Source organism: Oreochromis niloticus, linkage group LG12, assembly GCF_001858045.2.
Source record: "Oreochromis niloticus isolate F11D_XX linkage group LG12, O_niloticus_UMD_NMBU, whole genome shotgun sequence".
Lineage (NCBI taxonomy): Eukaryota > Metazoa > Chordata > Actinopteri > Cichliformes > Cichlidae > Oreochromis > Oreochromis niloticus.
The window spans coordinates 14,510,256-14,528,638 of NC_031977.2; the positions used below are offsets into that span (position 1 = coordinate 14,510,256).

At 39.9% G+C, this 18,383-nt stretch overlaps 1 protein-coding gene across 1 annotated transcript in view; it reads left to right on the forward strand.

Moving 5' to 3' along the window:
• Positions 1-18,383, forward strand: part of adgrv1 (adhesion G protein-coupled receptor V1) — a 108,838-nt gene that overhangs the window by 77,124 nt on the left and 13,331 nt on the right. Inside the window, exons 89-92 of the mRNA XM_019366190.2 lie at positions 1,035-1,151; positions 6,581-6,759; positions 10,089-10,246; positions 16,036-16,157. Of these exons, the coding sequence (XP_019221735.1) occupies positions 1,035-1,151; positions 6,581-6,759; positions 10,089-10,246; positions 16,036-16,157 (576 nt within the window). The remainder of the gene's footprint in view (positions 1-1,034; positions 1,152-6,580; positions 6,760-10,088; positions 10,247-16,035; positions 16,158-18,383) is intronic.

Below are 18,383 nucleotides of genomic sequence, written 5' to 3' on the forward strand. Positions count from 1 at the left end.
TATTGTAGTATCAGTATACACTGAGGTGTTTCAGAGAGGTAGATATCTGTATCTGGTATCTGATCTGTAAAAACTGTGACTGTTAAAGTCAGACCTAATTACTCAAAGATTAGATGCTAGTTAAAATTGAAATTTATTCAGTAGACACCTTTCTTATTACCTAAAGCCATTTTTGCTACTTGTTTGTTGACAATAATGAGTAAAATGTAGGCAACACTTGAGACCAAGTTATCATTCTTCCCACATCTCTCAACTCCTGCTGTCGTCCATTCACCCCCTATCTGGTCCATGGCACTGGCAGTGATCCGACAGGCTGCAGGTTATGTAACAATCACCCGGTTGCTTTGGCACTAGAGGTTAATAAAACTTTCTGATGGACAACAGAGCAGCAGTATTTTGTGCTGCCCTCATGGGGTTTTCGACACAATCCTGCCTCTAATGTTATAGATTGCATTATTGCCCCAATGCATTCATGCTTATGAAACTCTCTCTCCCTTGATGCTGTCTCTTTTGCCTTTTCTTGCTCTCTCTCTCTCTCACACACACATATGCACACTTTCCACAAGCTGTTTTTTTTAACGTGCATCACCCACACATTTTTGCATTCTTTGTGTGTGTGTGGGATGAAGGGACGATATGACAAAACATATTTATCAGTGTTGTTGATGCTTTTACTTCTCCTTCCGCCTGCAGAGCTTGCTGCAAGGTGATGTAACAGGTCTGCAGGATGGGATATCTCTCTTTGGGAGGTGTGCATATCGGAGTCCTGCAGTCTTCTTTAAAAATGTATACACTATATAACAGGCAGTAAATGGCCTCATGCACAATGTGGACTGCTGACACTGCACTCAACCTGTGTGGGTGTCAGTTTGGCAGGCATGCAAAATCTGACTGTATTGTGCAAAATGTGCATATGCAGTAGCTGAAATGAAAACTTGTTGCTTTGTCTTTATAGTCACAAGGATGAAAAGTTGAGTTAAAGACAATACTTAATTTCAAATGTGTGTTTCTCCTTTTTTCATGTTTGTCTGCAGATTTGTTTCCTGGTGTCAGCTTTCCGTGGCCAAGTGTTTTCAGAGGACAGCTGTGCTACTCTGGCGCTCTTCTCTCATTATTTCCATCTCAGTCAGTTCTTTTGGATGCTCATACAGGTAATGACAGGTTCACAGTGAACACTAGATACATGTGAGGAGAAAAAAAAATAACACTTTTGATTTCTGACAAGTGGAAAAAAGTATCTTTCTGTAACTGCCTTTTGCATTTGTGTAAACAACATTTGGAAGAAGCAACTGCTATCTCAACTGGAGATCGATGAGGTACAACACAAGTGCTACGGCAAGGGGGAGAAAGGACGTAAGGTCACCCAAGACTGGGTACCAAGCATGACTGAAGGAGTGTTAGGTGCGAGAGCAGCTGACCTCACTTGAAGAGGTATGCCAGAGAGACAGAAGCCAGGAGAATAAACCACTCCAAAGAACCAAGGCATACTCTAGGTGGCAGGGGAACAGTATAAGAACTACCCCACCAAGGCTGGAGATGGAGCAATACTGGAAGAGCATATGGAAGCAGGACACAACCCATAAAGGCAATGTTCAGTGGCTAGTGGACCTAAGAGCAAACTACAGCAACCTGTGATTGTCCAGTGACCATCAGAGTAGCAGACATCCATCTCCAGTATGAAGAACTAGACAGCATCAGGACCTGACATGATTCATGCCCACTGGCTGACTGCACTCCATGAGTGTTTGGCAGCACAAATGAACCAGCTGCTAATTGATGAGAGACACCCAGAATAGCTAACCGAAGGCCAGACAGTCCTAAACCCCAAGGATCCCCAGAAACGACCAGTCTCATTCCAACTACCTGCCTCAGTACCATGTGGAAGCTCCTGTCAGACATCATAGTGGCACATGGCTCAATACATAAACAGGCCACAAAAAGGAATTGGCTAGGAATACCAGATTGGCAAAACAATTTGGAGCCTTCATCAGGAACTCAACGGGGATATGGCGAACAACACTAGAGGCCAACTTCAAGCCTATAGCACATGTCACCATCAAGTGTCTACTAGTGCTGCATAAGCCTGAACCCCCAATCATTGACAAGATTGGCTACAGATACCTACTACGGAATAGAACAATCATCAGGCGCCATGGATGACATCAAGCTGTATGCCAAAAGTGAACAACACATCGATTCACTGATCCACAACAATAGGATTTATAGCAATGACATGTGAATGTGAATGTCATTTGGACTGGAGTGTAGGCAGATGGTAACAAAGAGATGGAACATACTCAGAACTGAGGGGATCTCACTACCAGAAGGCAACATTGCAGACACTGAGGACAGCTACAAGTACCTGGGAATCTCACAGGCAAATGGGAACCACGAAGAGGCGCCTAAGAAAGCCGCAACCACCAAGTACCTGCAGAGTCCTGAGGAGTCCGCTGAATGGGAAGAACAACACCTATGCCCTGCCCGTGATCAGATACCCTGCTGGGATAATAAACTGGCCAAAGGAGGCAGTAGAAGCCACTGACATGAAGACAAGGAGGCTCCTGACCACATATGGTGGGTTTCACCCCAAATCCAGCACCTGTAGAGAGACTGTACGCTAAGCGAAAATAAGAAGGCCCAGGACTAGTGAGTGTCAGAACCACAGTCCAAGATGAGACAACAAACATCCACAAGTACATCAGGAAAATAGCCACAACAGACCATGTGCTTAGTGAATACCTCAGGCAGTAGAAACCCAAGAAAGAAGTGGAGAAGGAGAACAACCCTTCTCCACAGGCCCCTGCACGGTATGCACCAGCAGATAGAAGAAGAAGGAGAAGGAGAAGGAGAAGAAGAAGGAGGAGGAGGAGGAGGACCTACCAGTGGCTGGGCAAAGCTGGACTGAAAGACAGCACAGAGGCACTAATGAAATTTCCCCTTGCCATAAGCAAGTTGCCGGTATAGCATACAGAAACATCTGTGCCATGAGTACCGCCTGGAAGTCCCGAGGTCAAAATGGGACATGCAACCAATTGTGGTCGAGAATGACCGAGCTTAGGTCCTTTGGGACTTCTGTGCTGTCTCTTTAAATATGATTCTCCACCTTCCTCCTGCTTATTTTATCTCATAATTTGGAATTGCCAAGGTTCCTATTCTTTCTTTTTATTTCATACGTGTGGCATTTGATTTATGTGCAACAGGCAGTGAAATTTTATTGTTTTACCACATGTACCGGGGCAGTCATAAAGTTACCAGTACACTGCACTGGCATGCCCTTTGCCCAGGATCACCTTACAATACCTTACCCCATCTGGGCCCTAAACAGCCCCTTCTTAACAAGACCTTCTTATTCTCTTATTTTCTTTACGTTTTATTGGTCAACACCAAAGCCACCCAGGATTTTTAGGGACATGAAGACGCAAAGCATAGAATGGTATCTGAAACCTGCAGCATAAAATCTCATTTAACGTAACTGTAATCCTGGAAAGAGTTTATTGATGACTTATGACCTGCTGCAATTGCAAAGGAATGCAGGGAGAGATTTCATCAGCAGCTTTAGTGCTGCTGCTACAGTGATAAACCCTTTTCCTAAGTAATCCTCCTCCTAACGAGTTCCGAACTGACAAGAAACAAAGGTAGTTGCGTAATAGAGGAACTCCGTGGATGTTTGTTTATTTATTTGGAATTTTTGAAATATAACCTGATTAAATAGATTTGACAGACATTAGACAATAATTTTATCTGTATTATTTGTTTTTGTCGTTCATATGTATTTGTTGTGTAATTCTTCCAAACAATCCACTTGATGACAGTGCTCGCTATAACGACTGTGCTGAAGGCTCAGGCTCAGTTGTTGTTGTTTTTTGTGCTTTTTTAAAAAGCGAAATATGATTTATCACCATCATGAATCACAATTTATGTTATTATGAGTCCAACTGAATTCACAGTAACAAAGACACCGTCACATAGGAATGGTATCCCTAAATGAACTTCCCCATCTACCCATCTTTTCCCACCTGTTGTTCTTCTCTTGTATAACATTTGCTTTGTTCTCATCAATCTTTAACCTTTTACAACATGTGACATGTGTACGTGAACATAACCAGTGTTTACACAGAGAACATAACATGTAATAATGTTATTGGTAAAGTATTATAAGATTACCTCTGGAATAAGCTGACCACAGCAGGGTAATACTGGAACCATGCAGCGGCGTACGTGTTGGACGCAGTGGGCTTTTTCTCATATCTGATTGTTTACTATGACTTCTGAGAGATTTTAAGGGATAAAGTCTCAGGCCGAAGGCTTTCATGTGGCTTAAGCGGTGTTAGAATTTGGATGGCGAGATCTGGAGCTCAAATAAAATTGGTTGTGACGTGCAAGCTGGTTTCAGACACACATGGTAGTAGTTAGTAGGGTAACAGCTGACTGGATCTAGTGAAGGACACAAACAGTGATTCACCCTGTAAGGAATTCAAATAGGAGGATTAATGCAGCATGAAGAAAAAACACTTAGGCTTTTGTTGTTTTATTTATATACTCACTCACAGATTTGTTTTTTTCATAACATGCCCTGTTCGTTAAGGTTGAATTTAAATAGAGAGCCAGAATGCGTGATAGAAAAGGCAGGTATGTTACAAAAGTAAGGAAGTGTTAAAAAAGACAGGCAAACAAAGCAGGACAAAAGGAAGAGAGGAAGAAAAAGTAATACAAGGTAAAGCCCAGGACCATGGCATTGTTCTTTAACACCCCTTCAAAAAAAATCTTGTTATTTCATAAATGTCAACTCTAACTGTGAATGTAGCTGACAAGAAAAATATTACCGCCACCTTGGCTTTCACTGATGCGGGGAACTGCGACCCTTCCATCCTCACCAACATCTCTGTATTGACCCCAGTGATGTCTCACCACTCAAGTTTCCCTCATATCAGGTAGCTGCTTTCAGATAAGTGGCTGATATGAGTGGGCGCCAGCAGCCCATCTCAGGGCATGACAAAGACCTGAATCAATAATAGCAGTGTGAGTGTGTGTAATTGAGAGTAGTGAGAACGGGCATGTCCAAAGCCTGATCAGGGGAATATGCACTGGCATAAAGCCTGAAAACACACAATAATGTGGTCACCAGAGCAGCTATGTGTTGAATGCAGAGGTTTGCAGTTAACATCAGCTTACTAAAAATCTGCACATTATTAAATAAATGTACAAAGAGTTAAAGGCATCAGGATTAGGATTTCTAGGATTTTTCCTGAGCTAGCTAGTGAAGCCAACAGCCAGCCAGGATGACACATCTCTAGCTTACTAAATAATATCTTTATGTGATAATGCCTGTCCTGTTTCCTCGCCAATTAGTCATGCAGTCATTTGGGACTTTTAATACAACACCAATGGTTCATGTGACTTATTTCACCCAATTTACAACTGGTATTTACCTTCAGTGGTAACTAGTGGTTTTGGCTTTATTTGCACTGCGGAAACTAAATATAGCTCATAGCTCATAGTCCCAACATGATCTGCACAATCAAACATAACTGGAAGTAAATATTTAAAAAATACTGCATTTTTTCTGCGATGTGATTGAGCCAACCTATTATTGTGGCTCCATGAGTGATAGAGCCACTGCAAAACAACAGCTCAGCACAAAGTTGCCCATAATCCCTTTACTGTACCACAATGACTGCAGTTTTCTTACAGCCAGTGAATCACACTTCTTGAATCTGACTGACATCATTGTATTATCTCAGGGGAGTCGAGCTGTTACACAACGGGAACCCTACAGTCTTGTTTGCTGCATCTGCTGCATCTGTGTCTGTGGGTTTGTGTTCATGTTTGTGTGGTTGTGAAGCAAGGTCTTTTTGGGTCAGTGGTTATACAACATTGTTACGGTAGAGGTTGAGCAGAGTAATCATAGGGAGAGGTCAACATCATTTGACCTTGTGTCATTAGTTGCATCACCTCTTCCTCTGTGCAAATGTCTTGCTTGAGTGCCTGCAAACAGATAGACATTATCAGCTGTTATTCATTACAGCTGTTGACCTGTTGCATAAACTTTAATAGCATTTCCTTTTTTTCATGTTGCATAATGTAATACTTTATAGAATTTTGTATTTTATGCATGTTAGATGGCATAAAACCTTGTTAAACAGTCCGTAACGCACCATATATGAGCGAAATGTGAAAGAGAAAATGAAGTGTTCGTGTGCTTCACATGAGGATAAGACATTGTCTGCTTGCTGTCAACAGGTGTTCACATAAGCCGGTTATGCAACAGTGGATAGCTTAGCAAACCAGATAGATGAGACTATGAAAGCCTTCTAGATAACTAAGCAAACATAGATATTTTTGGGTGTGATATGCGGATGGATATACATGTGTGTTTTTGTGTTTTACTGACTATAAAGACCAAATGTGCACACAACCGAGGAAGGTTTAAAAATCCTCAAGGGGGAAGATGTCGAGTCTTTTCTCCCCCTTTTATTTATTGCACTGCGATAGGTTTAAGATACGTTTCATAGTCTGTAAAAGTTGCTTTTTATTTTTATATCCTTGTGAATAAGTTGTTTTCTCAAACTGTTTTCCCCAGGCGGTGAACTTCTGGCAAGTGCTTGTGATGAATGACGAGCACACAGAACGCCGATACCTGCTCTACTTCCTCCTGGGGTGGGGACTTCCTGCTTTGGTCATCGTCGTCCTGGTCATCGTGTTACTTGGTGGCTTTGGATGGAACATACATGTTGTATATGGACTGGTGCAAGGAGATGTGTGAGTTAGCAACACATGTAAATACACACACAAGTGGTCTTTTTGAACTGATGGCATGTATCCAGTGAATCGTAAGTACACTTAGGAGAGTATTTTTTAAACTGGTATGAGTCATTTACAGTGATTTCAGTTTCTTTTTTAAGCTTAGGGAAATTCCACTTCAGACTAGGTAGAGCAAACAGAGTCAGTGAGCCTGCCCAACCAAATGACTGAATAAATGAACGTCTCATGTTTGTTTGCATGCCTCTCCCCACACTGAAAAACCTGAGTCTCGGAGGCGGAGTCTTTGAGAAATCACACCATACAGAGCCTTATATAGCCGTTTCCCTTAAATTACCTAAAGCACAGAAACAATAGAAGAAATCACTGTGTAAAAAAACATGTACAAAGGTCCCAACGCAGGTGAGTTGCCTGTGTCCTTATGTGCATTCGTCTTCCACGTCTTTCATTTGTGAACAAATGTTCAATTATAGTCAAAGAAGTATGAAGCTGAAACTCCTAAACCACATCTATAATAAGTCAATGGTCTAAGGTGTGCCTGTTATCCTTGGGATCAAGTATCTATGGGTGTTTCCTGTGGATGGGAGTGTGAAACAGTGAGCGCATACAGGAGAGATTTAAGGACATAGAGGAGTATTCAGTTTCCCAGGAGCACACCTTCCTCTTTGAGGAAATAAGGCAGCTTTTCACTTCTTTTCCTTCTCTCGCTCTGTTTCTCTCCTTCGCTCTCTCCTCTTCGGTGTTAAAAGCTAGTCTCTTGTTTTCTCAACACTCTACTTGTTTCAGTTTCGCCTTGCTTGCATACAAAAGTGTTAAGCTCACACCTTGTGTCAATAGACTTTGTATCTTTTAGACTGCATTCTTATATTAATTGCTTATGGGAGCAGGGTTTTTGCTTTTCACTACTATACTCATGCTGTAGTAGAGAGATATGAAGATTTATGGATAAATAAGTGTAGAATGGTGTAAAGTACTGCATTACCATTTCCATGCCTCTATCATGACCGTTGTCCTGGGACATGTCTTTCATATAGACCAGCTTGTACTTAACCCCAGCTATGTGCATTGAGCATGTTAAGGGTTTCCCTCTTCTGATGGTTATCACATTATGAGGCAGTGAGTGACTGTAATGTCCCTGTGGTTTGTGCCTTTTTTTTAATCTTTATTGTGGAACATATGTGGTGCATTATTAGATTAAAAGGAGGAAAACAAAAAGCCAAATTTAACATTTAATCCTCTCTCACCACCCATGGACAACTGCTCAGCAAAAGTGGTCATAAAAATTTCAGCAGCATTAAATTTTGTTTTGAATGAGTCTTGTTTGAGATTGATTACACTCATGAATATTCTGACCCTTTTATATCTCGAGTTTCATCGTCCAAACTTTGGGTCTTGTGATCACATGATTTAAGTGAAAATGTTATCATAGAGTGGTAACATAGGATCTTACTGTGGATTTCATTCAAAAGAAAATCCCAGCAGCGTTTGGATGAAAACCCTCCATGAAAGGCATGGTTCACTTTCTTTCTTTTCCCTCAAGCCTAGACGTGGGTGAGTTAGACCCCTGGGTAATGTTTTTTTCATTCAATTCAGGAATCCCTGGGATTTCCCATCCTTGTGAGACTTTCACTATAGTTAGCGGTCATCCCCCTAGCAAGGCCCCAACAGTACAGCTGTCCATTTCCCACTGTATTTAGACTAGGGCCCTGGCTGTCTTTTTGTGACAGGGTGATCCAGTGCTTTATTTGGCATAGCTCATCTTATGTTGTGACTAGCATAGGTCCAATTATTTTTCTGTAATCACTCAAACATGCGGAAGTCCTGCCTGATTTGATGCTCCCACCAAACCAGAGCGTGAATGTGTTTTGTGAAAAGGTTGAGGTCACATGAGTGTTTTTCTAGTTGTTTGGCAACAAATGTCGAGGATGTTGATTTTCCCAGAGGAAAATCGCAGTTTTCTTTAATAAAGATAAACATGCCTGAAAGATGCTGAGAAGGTAGTTCAAGAAGTTCACCGGGAAAACAGCACAGAGATAGACTGTATAATACTGACAGTACCAACTTCTTATTGACATTTTTAAAAATTTTGTATTAATAATTCGCCAAAGAAAGTTCTTCTTTACCTGTTATGCAGGATGAACAGTGGAAATCACACGACCCCTACTGATACATATTCTTATAATTGGCGATGGATTTATTGGTGGTTGTGTCAGATGTGTCACAAAGAAGTATAAAGAATAGCTGCGTTATGATTAAATTAAATTAAATATAGAGCAGTTTAATATGCTCAGTTTTTCCAGAAGTTATCTGTGAGATAGATGTGTTCTTTATGCTATGGTGACACAAAGGATCACTGTTTGGAAATAGCAGCCAAAATTATTGCAGCCGTGTGCAATGAACTTGCAATCTCACTCAGTCTTACCTTTGAAATAGTTGCTTTAAAGACGAGGACCACGTCAGTAACCACTTGAAGTCAATTTTTGTCTTCAAAGCAACTTTGGTGAGTCAAAATGGGAAAACAATGGCAAGAAGACTGAATGACAGAGTGAATGACAGCAATTTGCAACTGAATGGGGTCAAGCTGGCACTTTAATGCAATCTTTTTCATAATACAGCACTGAACTGTTATAAATAAGAAACAAAAAAGCAAACAAATGTGCATCTGTTACCACCTATGAACACAGAATTTCAGATTAAACAGAAATATTAACTGCTTACATTCAGAATCTAGTCAGAACCTCACAACAGAAACAGAAATAACAAATAGTGACATAGTTGCTGCAAAATGATGATTTAACAGCAAAACGACACTCCGTGTAGCCTGCAACATTTTGCTCTTATACAGAAATATAACTACAATACAACCAGATGGCAACCAGCTATGTCAAGTCCCCCACTCCAAAGAGATGTGTTGCAGAGAAGTTGTGCTTAGAAAAAAATGACTCAGGTTAATTGCAACATGTCGCCAGTCTGTCTGCTTTTATAAATTAGACAGCAGTTATTTGCACACCTTCACTAATCTGTCTGAGAGTAATTGCAGCTGGTGTGAGTTGGACCCTGACTGTTTGGAGATAAATTGCCTCCCACCAGATAACCCGTGCAGTCACCTTGCAGTCAAAAGAAGCAGCTCATAGGTTGAGAATGTTGCATGTTCAACCTCTGTGGAACCTGCTTGTTGCTGCAAGTACTTGAAGTTGTTTGGAGAATGTAAAAATAATTCAGTGCAGTCATCAAAAAACTACTGATTTTTTGCTAGTCGCAAGATGGTTTATCGTAACTTTTGTAACTGTATCTTTCATCTCTTTCATCGTATTTTTCTTATCTTCTAGGTGCTTTATCCCAAACATCTATGTAGCTCTGTGCACGGCAGTGCTGGTGCCTCTCATCTGTTTTGTTGCTGTGGTGGTTGTATTCATCCACGTCTACCAAGTTACTGAGCAGTGGAAGGCCTACGATGACATTTACCGCGGACGGATTAACAGCACAGGTAGAAACCAAATATGTGACTACACACACAAATATATAAATGTATGCATAAGCAGAGATTTGATTATTTTACCACTTGCTTTTACCACAAAGAGATCATGAGAGTTACATCTGCATTTACACTCAGTCACACCCAATTTCTTGCTTTCGTGGACATGTACAAACACCACTAGGATGTCACTCTAGAACGAAACTACAAACGACATACCCTTATTTTGGGCAGAAGTTTTCATCCCCTATTTTCCAGTTTACTGTCTCTCCCTGCTGTTGTCTCTGTCTGCCGAGACAAAAACAGATTTAGGGTTTTTGCAGAAAGTGCAAACTTTCAGTTATCTAACACCCACAAAAACACCCATCAGTACAATGTAGTAATACGCCTGCAAACTTGTACATTTCCAACTTGTAGATTATTCAGAATTCTTGTTTGCACACACACATCCATCATAGATTTATGACCCGCATGAATCAGCACTGTTTATACAGTGCAGTTAGTCCCTTTGGCCACACATGAAGATCCAGCCAAACCACTTTACTTGCTGATCATCGGGGCTGCAATCAATGGCCATCAGTGGGAATCAGCAGGGTTTAGCTTGTTTTGCTCAGTCAAGGCTCTCCGGTGACAAAGCCAAGCCTGAATTAGTGCCAGTTCTTTTGCTGGCAAGCAACTTGCCCTGTACACTGTGCAGGAGTGTTGGGGCAGTGTAGATGCTTTACTGAGTTGCAGGTATGTGTGCATTATTCAAAAAGGAACAGTACTTTCTCATTCACAAACCAGGCTGAGGCAAAAGGCCAGCCTGTAGGATTCGTACTTCACATGAGCAGTTTTTTGTGAGGCAAGCGAAAGAAAATAGAGTAAATCAGACAAAAATTTATGTTTGAAATATGATTCTGTAATGTGTGATGATTAACAATAGCCTAAACTTTTGACCTATACTGTACATACATACACAATTGCACATATCTACATGCACATATAAACATAACATGCACACAAACATACTTTAGTGCACATTGTATACTCCAGTGTTTGCAGTGTACTCCACTGTTGTCAGTGTCTCAATATGTCTAAAGTCCAAAGAAGAATAAAACAATTATGGGAGAATATATTTATTGCTGTAAACACAGGCTACCCTTCTGCTCATTTCCTGGAATTACTTAAAGGTTGTATGAGTTGACTTAAAACAACAGGAACTGAATCCTGCACTATGCAGCAGCATGACAATCATGACAATCAATAATTATCCCTGTTATTCATCCACTGCTTGCAGGCTCTGTGTGTGCTTTTGCAGTAATCCAAATGATAACTAATCATATTAAGCACTTAGAGTAAACTCAACCTTGACTTTCCCAGCCAGCTGAGATTCGTGCAGAACCTGCTGGACTGCTGAAACTATTTTGACAATGAACGCCATGTGCATGTTTTCAAATTCCTTAGTGAAGCAACAACTGATGAGATAAGCTAACAGCTAAGCTGTGTCTGTCTGTGTGCGTGCGTGCGTGTGTGCGTGCGTGCCTGTGCGCGTGCATGCAAGATTATGAGAACCGCACATGTAAAATTCACAGGACTGTGAAATATAGCAGAACTTCTGACGTCAGTGAAATCAAGGAAGTGCGTTGGGGTGCTTTCGTTTATGTTTCTCCCAACTAACAGATTTGAGTCTGGAGTTCTGCCAATGCAGGGCAGCGAAAAATAATAAACGAACAAAAAGTACAACAGTGCATATCAGAAGCACAACAGTGAACCCTTATCTTGTGTTAGAAAGACTTTATGTTTATGAAAGACTTTACGCAAGTGACCAGACTTTAGTTGAATGAATAACTATTATTGTTCCAGTTTTATGGCACTTAATGTTCCCTGGCTCCACTTTTAGCATTGATTGGTCAGCAGTGTGGAAACACAAATAAATGATGGATAATGTTTAATTACTTAATATTGTTTTATTACTTTGTGTGTTTGAGTCTGTGTTGCTGCTTTATTTGTATGCTAGACACGTGCTTATATTTGTCATATCTTCATTAGTAATGGCCTTGAAAAGCACGTGCTTATTTAGATATTGTACTTTAACAGCTGATTGTTATTATCATCTTGTTTTTAGTATTATTTTTTTCCTTTGGTCATTACTCCTAGCTGCAACTAGATGCACTCAACACATGCTTACTCCTGCTTGTTGTTATTACAGCTGGTGACTTCTCTGTGACCTTAATGTCAGCACGATCTCCAGTTTCTTTCTGGTTGTTTTCCTTCTGTGCATGCTCACTTCTCAGTTTGTCTTCTCACACCAAGAACGCTGCTCTGGTCAAATATGAACTTGAGCCTGTCTGCTTGCCTGTGGAGAAAAGCAGCGTGCGTTTGTTGTACAGAAAGAAAGATAGCCATGACATCATCGAGCTTCTCTGAAACACAAAGCTTTTGCAGAGGATTGCATATGAATTCATGTCTGCTTATACATAATATGAACACACACACACACATGCACACTCACACAGTCTCTTTGCTTCTACTTAGTGGTACAAAGCCAAACAGGCAGTCAGCATTTTGCAGTTTGTCTCAACTCGGCTCTGGGAACCTGTTCTTACTGTGGGAGCTCTGCCCTGTCCACAGACAGGAATGTGCTTACATGGTTGGAAAAAGTCTAACCAGGGAGGGAGGAGATGGAGACAGACGTGCAAGACACACTAAAGCCAGAGAGAGAGAAAGAAAGAAACTGGAAAGATAGACGATGGGAATGGATAGATGGAAGATAGAAAAAAGTTATTTAACCTACACGTGTTTGTAGACAGTTTGTCCACATAAGGCAAACCGAGATGAAGTGTGAAATAATAATGCATCAGAGGCCGTGACCAAGGCCAACAGTGAAGAAAGCACTAAGTATGATAGAGCTAAATAAATAAAAATACTTTGTGATAGGGAGCAGAAGTTAGAGCAGGGTGGAAATGACAGTGTGGTGGATGTGGCACCTAAGTGAGGGGTTTTTGTGCAAACCTGGGCCCGTGTCCTGTGTTTCCATCCTACTTGTGAAGTGAACTGTACACTCTGTCCTACATAACACCTTTCATGCAGACTGTAAGTAGAGTGACTCAACAGTGTAATTTTGAATCTGATGTTCCCTTCAGATCATCGTAAAAACAGCTTTTACGCCTCATGTAGCTGTAAAATTTATTATGTTTATCTTCTGTGACCCTGCACTTTTCACTCCAAGACACACACACACACATATACAGAGCATCACAGGTATTGTGAGCCTAATGACAATGTCTTTTACATTTTTTGAAAATGCAATGAGGAGTTAGTTACTAATCTAACGTTTGATAAGCTGATCAGTGCTGTAATCAAAACCATCTTCATCTCCGGCTACTTGCGAAAGGGAAGCCATTCTTCTGTTTCAGAGACTTTGAGAGAGCTAGCCGTGCCTTCGTTTCATCTTGCCTCGACTTTTGTTGACACCTGAGTCTTTACTCAAGTGTCAGTCTGTCATCAGGTAGCCGACTGCAGCACAATTACTAACTGGCAGAGCAAGCGAGACCACATATCTCCCATACTAGCATCCTTACACTGGCTGCCAGTCAGTTTTCGAATTGATTTTAAGATTTCATTATTCGTTTCATTATTATTTTAAGGCATTGCATGGGTTAGCACCCTCATACCCTTCCGATCTTTTGAACTGGTACACTCCTGCAAGATCATTCAGGTCTGCGGATCCAATGCTCCTAGCTGTCCCAAGGTCCAGATTAAAGCACAGAGGAGATTGGGCCTTTGCCGTGACTGCTCCTAAACTGTAGAACAAACTGCCCCCTCACATCAGGACCTCTCCAACATTAGACACTTTCAAAACCCATTTGAAAACCCACTTTTATTCTTTGGCTTTTAAATCAGAGTGATTTTGTACTACTTTTATTTGTCTTTTTTCTGACTCGAATCTTCTCATTTTATGCTTCTTTTCTTAAATATTGTCATGTCTTCCTATGTTTTTATCTCCTTTGATTATTTTAAATGTACAGCACTTGTGCTATATCTGTGCAAATGTTCTATATGAATAAATTTGACTTTGACTTTACTGAATAACCCTGCACTTTATGTGTTATAGCCGAATTTTAGCTAAAAATCTGTATATATCTGTATATCTGTAAATCGGTATTGGTTGCCAACAACAAGCAGCTGATGATTTGAGTACAGGCTTAAGTCTCTCAGTACTCACTTGTCACACCCTGCTTTAATCCCTCCACTGTTTTAGCTTTTTTACTTTTGTCCTCTTCTCCCTGATGTTATTTCAAGACATTTATCTCAGCATATTAGCTAAGTATTAATAGGAGTCAGGCTAGTATTTATCTGAACAAAGCAAAACTAACTCATCAATATGTTGCAATACTCTTAATTTCATGGTGGTAGCATCCTAGTGTTTTTATTTGAGATCCCACATTTGCAACATACTTAGCAGCCAGGTTGGGTGTGGTGCTGGTAATGTGGATATGTTTTGAATATTATTTTGACAGCATCCAAATTTGACTAGTGCATTGCACCTGTGTTGGTGAGCAGGCTAACAGATATCCTCCCATTTTTGTACAGCAGGTTAAGAGAATTATTTTTGCAAGTAATAATGGAGTGCATTCCCTTTTTAAAATGTTCTCTGCTTTGTAAGGACCCGAAGACAGACATACTTAATTAACTTAAGTGTGTCCCTACTTCAGTGGGGTTTTTTCTTGAATTATCACATCTTGAAGTCGAGGTGACAGGATGTATTCCTCTTAGTGGGCTGCAGGTTGACCAGCTGCTATAGTTTAAAAGCAGCAAACGTTAAGACGACCTTTAAAAATATGCACTTTTTAGTCGTATTGGTGAGATCAGTACACTTTGTGTCAATGTACAGTTGTTACAGGGTTTGTCAAAGTGGGACTCTCAGAACTTGGGGGGTGTTTTTTGTTTGGTTCGGTTTAAAATAAATGATCATAAGCCATAATTCCCCCTTTGGTGAATGTGTGATGTTCCACCTCCGTATGAGGACGAACATTCGTATGTTTCTCCATGTTGACAATCGTCTCTATTTTGCACCCTTAAAGTATAAAGTACATCTGATGTGCCTGAAGATGTTAACACACCAGCTGCCTGTTTGCACAAACAAAAGAATTGTGCACACTGTCTCTTAGATCATTTTCAGCCCTTCTTAGGCACCTAAATGCATTAGTGGCATCACAAATGCTCAATGGATAAAGCTTGGATCGAGAGTACAGCTCTGATAGCATGTGTGCGTGCATGCTTATTGGCATACTCAAGTATGAGTGTGTGGCTTTTTACCCTCCCTTATATGTCTCCTCACTGTTGCTTGAGTCTCTAATCTGAGTCCATGTAAATCCACATGCAAACCACAGGGAGTCAGAGAACTGTTGGAGCAGAAACGCTGCATCAGTGTTGTATTAGAGTTGTAAAATGTGGTTCATTAGACAGCTCCTGAATTATATCCCCTTCCTCCCTTTTTACCCGACCTTGCTTTGGAAGAATGAGTATTACACTACAACATATATAGTTTCATATTAAGAAACTATAGAATCTAAATACAAATGATAACACACCAGCAGCTATATTAATTCTCCATCAATTACTATGTAATGTACAGTACATGTAGTTATTCTGCAATATGCATTTTAACATGCATATTGCAGAATGTCATATCGATAAAATACTATCTAGAATCTCAGTTCAGCTGTAATGTATAGTGTATTGTATTGGCTTATATATATTTGAACAACAGTGCTGATGTTGTTTTCATTCTATCCTGTTGTTATCTTGTGCTCCAGAGGTGCCGCTGGTCCTCTACCTGTTTCTGCTCGTCTCCCTAGTTTGGTTGTGGGCAGGACTCCATATGGGCTACAGGTACCTGTGGATGCTCATCCTCTACGTCATCTTTAACTGCCTGCTGGTGAGATCATTTACCTTTCTGTTTATTTATTTGTTTGTTTGTTTCCTGTTTGTGCATATGTTTTCTTCTTGTTGTAATTGGAGTACAGTTAAAAGTTATAAAGTTAAAGCAATTCTTTTTATAGCTCGATGTGTGTACTCTTTCTCCAGGTTAGATTTTTCTTATGAAAGATATTGTTTTTACCTATCTAATCTCTAATCTCAGCTACTCTCTGAGCTAAATCTTGCTGTAGCTGAAAATTTGAGAATGCTGCAGAGTCAGTAAGAGTATATGAATGTCGATATTTGAATAAATATGCATAGGTTTATTTAGTGTTGTTGTTTTTAATTTCGATGGTTCCATGAGAGGTATGATGAAGGGAAGTCCGTTCACTTTGAAGGCCAGCTTTGATGTATCTGACAGGCAGAGTAAGAAGTGCCTCAGGCATGGAGAGAGAGAGGCAGGGTTATCACTGTGTCATATCTCACCAAAGCCTCTCACTGCCATGTTTGTCCATCTCTCCACTTTCCATTTGTATTTTTGTCTTTTCTTGGTCCCTTTGTTTGCATCTTTTTATAGTTTATTTACTCCCTCTATTTCTCTCAGGTCTGTATTTCAGATGTCAGTGCAGCTAAGTAAAGATATTTCAAATGCAAGATAGATTACTCTACCACTAAATGCAGTCGAGTACATATTTAAATATTTGCACAGTGAGATCATTTTCACAAGCATGCCTCTGCATCACGCCACTGCGGATTCCAAAAAAAGAAATAAGGATGGGAAGTGTAGATGTTGGGCTTCAATATAGAGGCTTAATAAAAATATAGTCCCTATAACCAATTTCCATCTGTTCAAAAGAAACTGGACAAAATGAGGACTGTCATTAATGATCAAATGTAAAACCTTTGCAACAATATCATCGTGAACTCTGGAACACATTGTGCAAGTTTTTGTGGATTTTTCTGCCTTCAGTTATGTCCTTAGTGAGGAAAATGCATGCTTACTCATGTAACTGAGACATTTTTTTAAAAACTTTTGTCTTCTGGTTATTAAGGATTTAGCTGTGGCTCCATCGTATCAGTAGTTTTATTACTTGGCTTTAAATTGTCTTCTGTCAATTTTACTTAACATACTAAATCATACATTTTCTGGCACAAAGATTTAGTTTTGTAGAAGTGTTTAATGCATAATGTCTTTTTTTAAGAAGATGCCCATGAAGCTTTCTCAATCAATTGTGCTTAGTTTTGCACAATTGATTGTTTTCTTTCTTGTCTAGTCCCATAAGAGGTCTGTGACAACCCATGCTGATATGTAGCATCTACATGCTAAAGACAACAGCGCTTAACCAAAGTAAACATCTCCTGTTAGTCCAGTGACTGAAGTGAAGTGATGTCAGCAGCAATGGTCATTGTTGCACTCGACACTTCTTCATGAGCAGCAATAGTTTGTCCATCCCTGTGACATCACATAGCTAGTTTAATTTTATTTAAAATGAACTTGTGATTGTTAAATTACATGCACAAGTTTTTAAATACATTTCCTCAGTTCTGCTTGTGTTACGTTAAAAAGCTTTTCTGATTATTTTTCTTTTAACCTGGGTAAAAATCCTCTCACTTAGGAACATTTCAGACTAATAGCCTTTGTTTCCTCTCTAAATACTTTGATTTGTTCTTGGGTTTCATTAGGCCCCTGAGGTATCAAAGTTCTTAGCATCCAATCCTCCAATGTCTGCTGTCACACAAACATACATGCGTTCACACAATAAAACAAAAAAATAGAGTAGAATAGAATAGAATAGCATAGAATTCAACTTTATTGTCATTGCACATGTCACAGGTACAGGGCAACGAAATGCAGTTTGCATCCATCCAGAAGTGCTTTAGCCGTGATATAGATATACAATATATATTAGCAATAATATAGGTATGTAAGTATATTACAGAAATGGGTCTATTATGGTATGTTATAATGTACACGGTATGAAGTATGTTATGAATATTCTATAACTATAAGTATGTACAGGCTGTAGTGAGTACAAGCTATGTACAGGCTATGAACAGGATATAAATATGAAATAAAAAAACTATACAGAAATATGAGATATACAGCTATACAGAAATGTGAACTATGCAAGTTATAAACAGTTGTAGGATTAAAAATGATTGTATGTACAGAATGATTAATCTCCTCTTTATGCTAATTGGCAGATGACTAGTAGTTTTACAACACTTTAGCTTTCTAAATGAG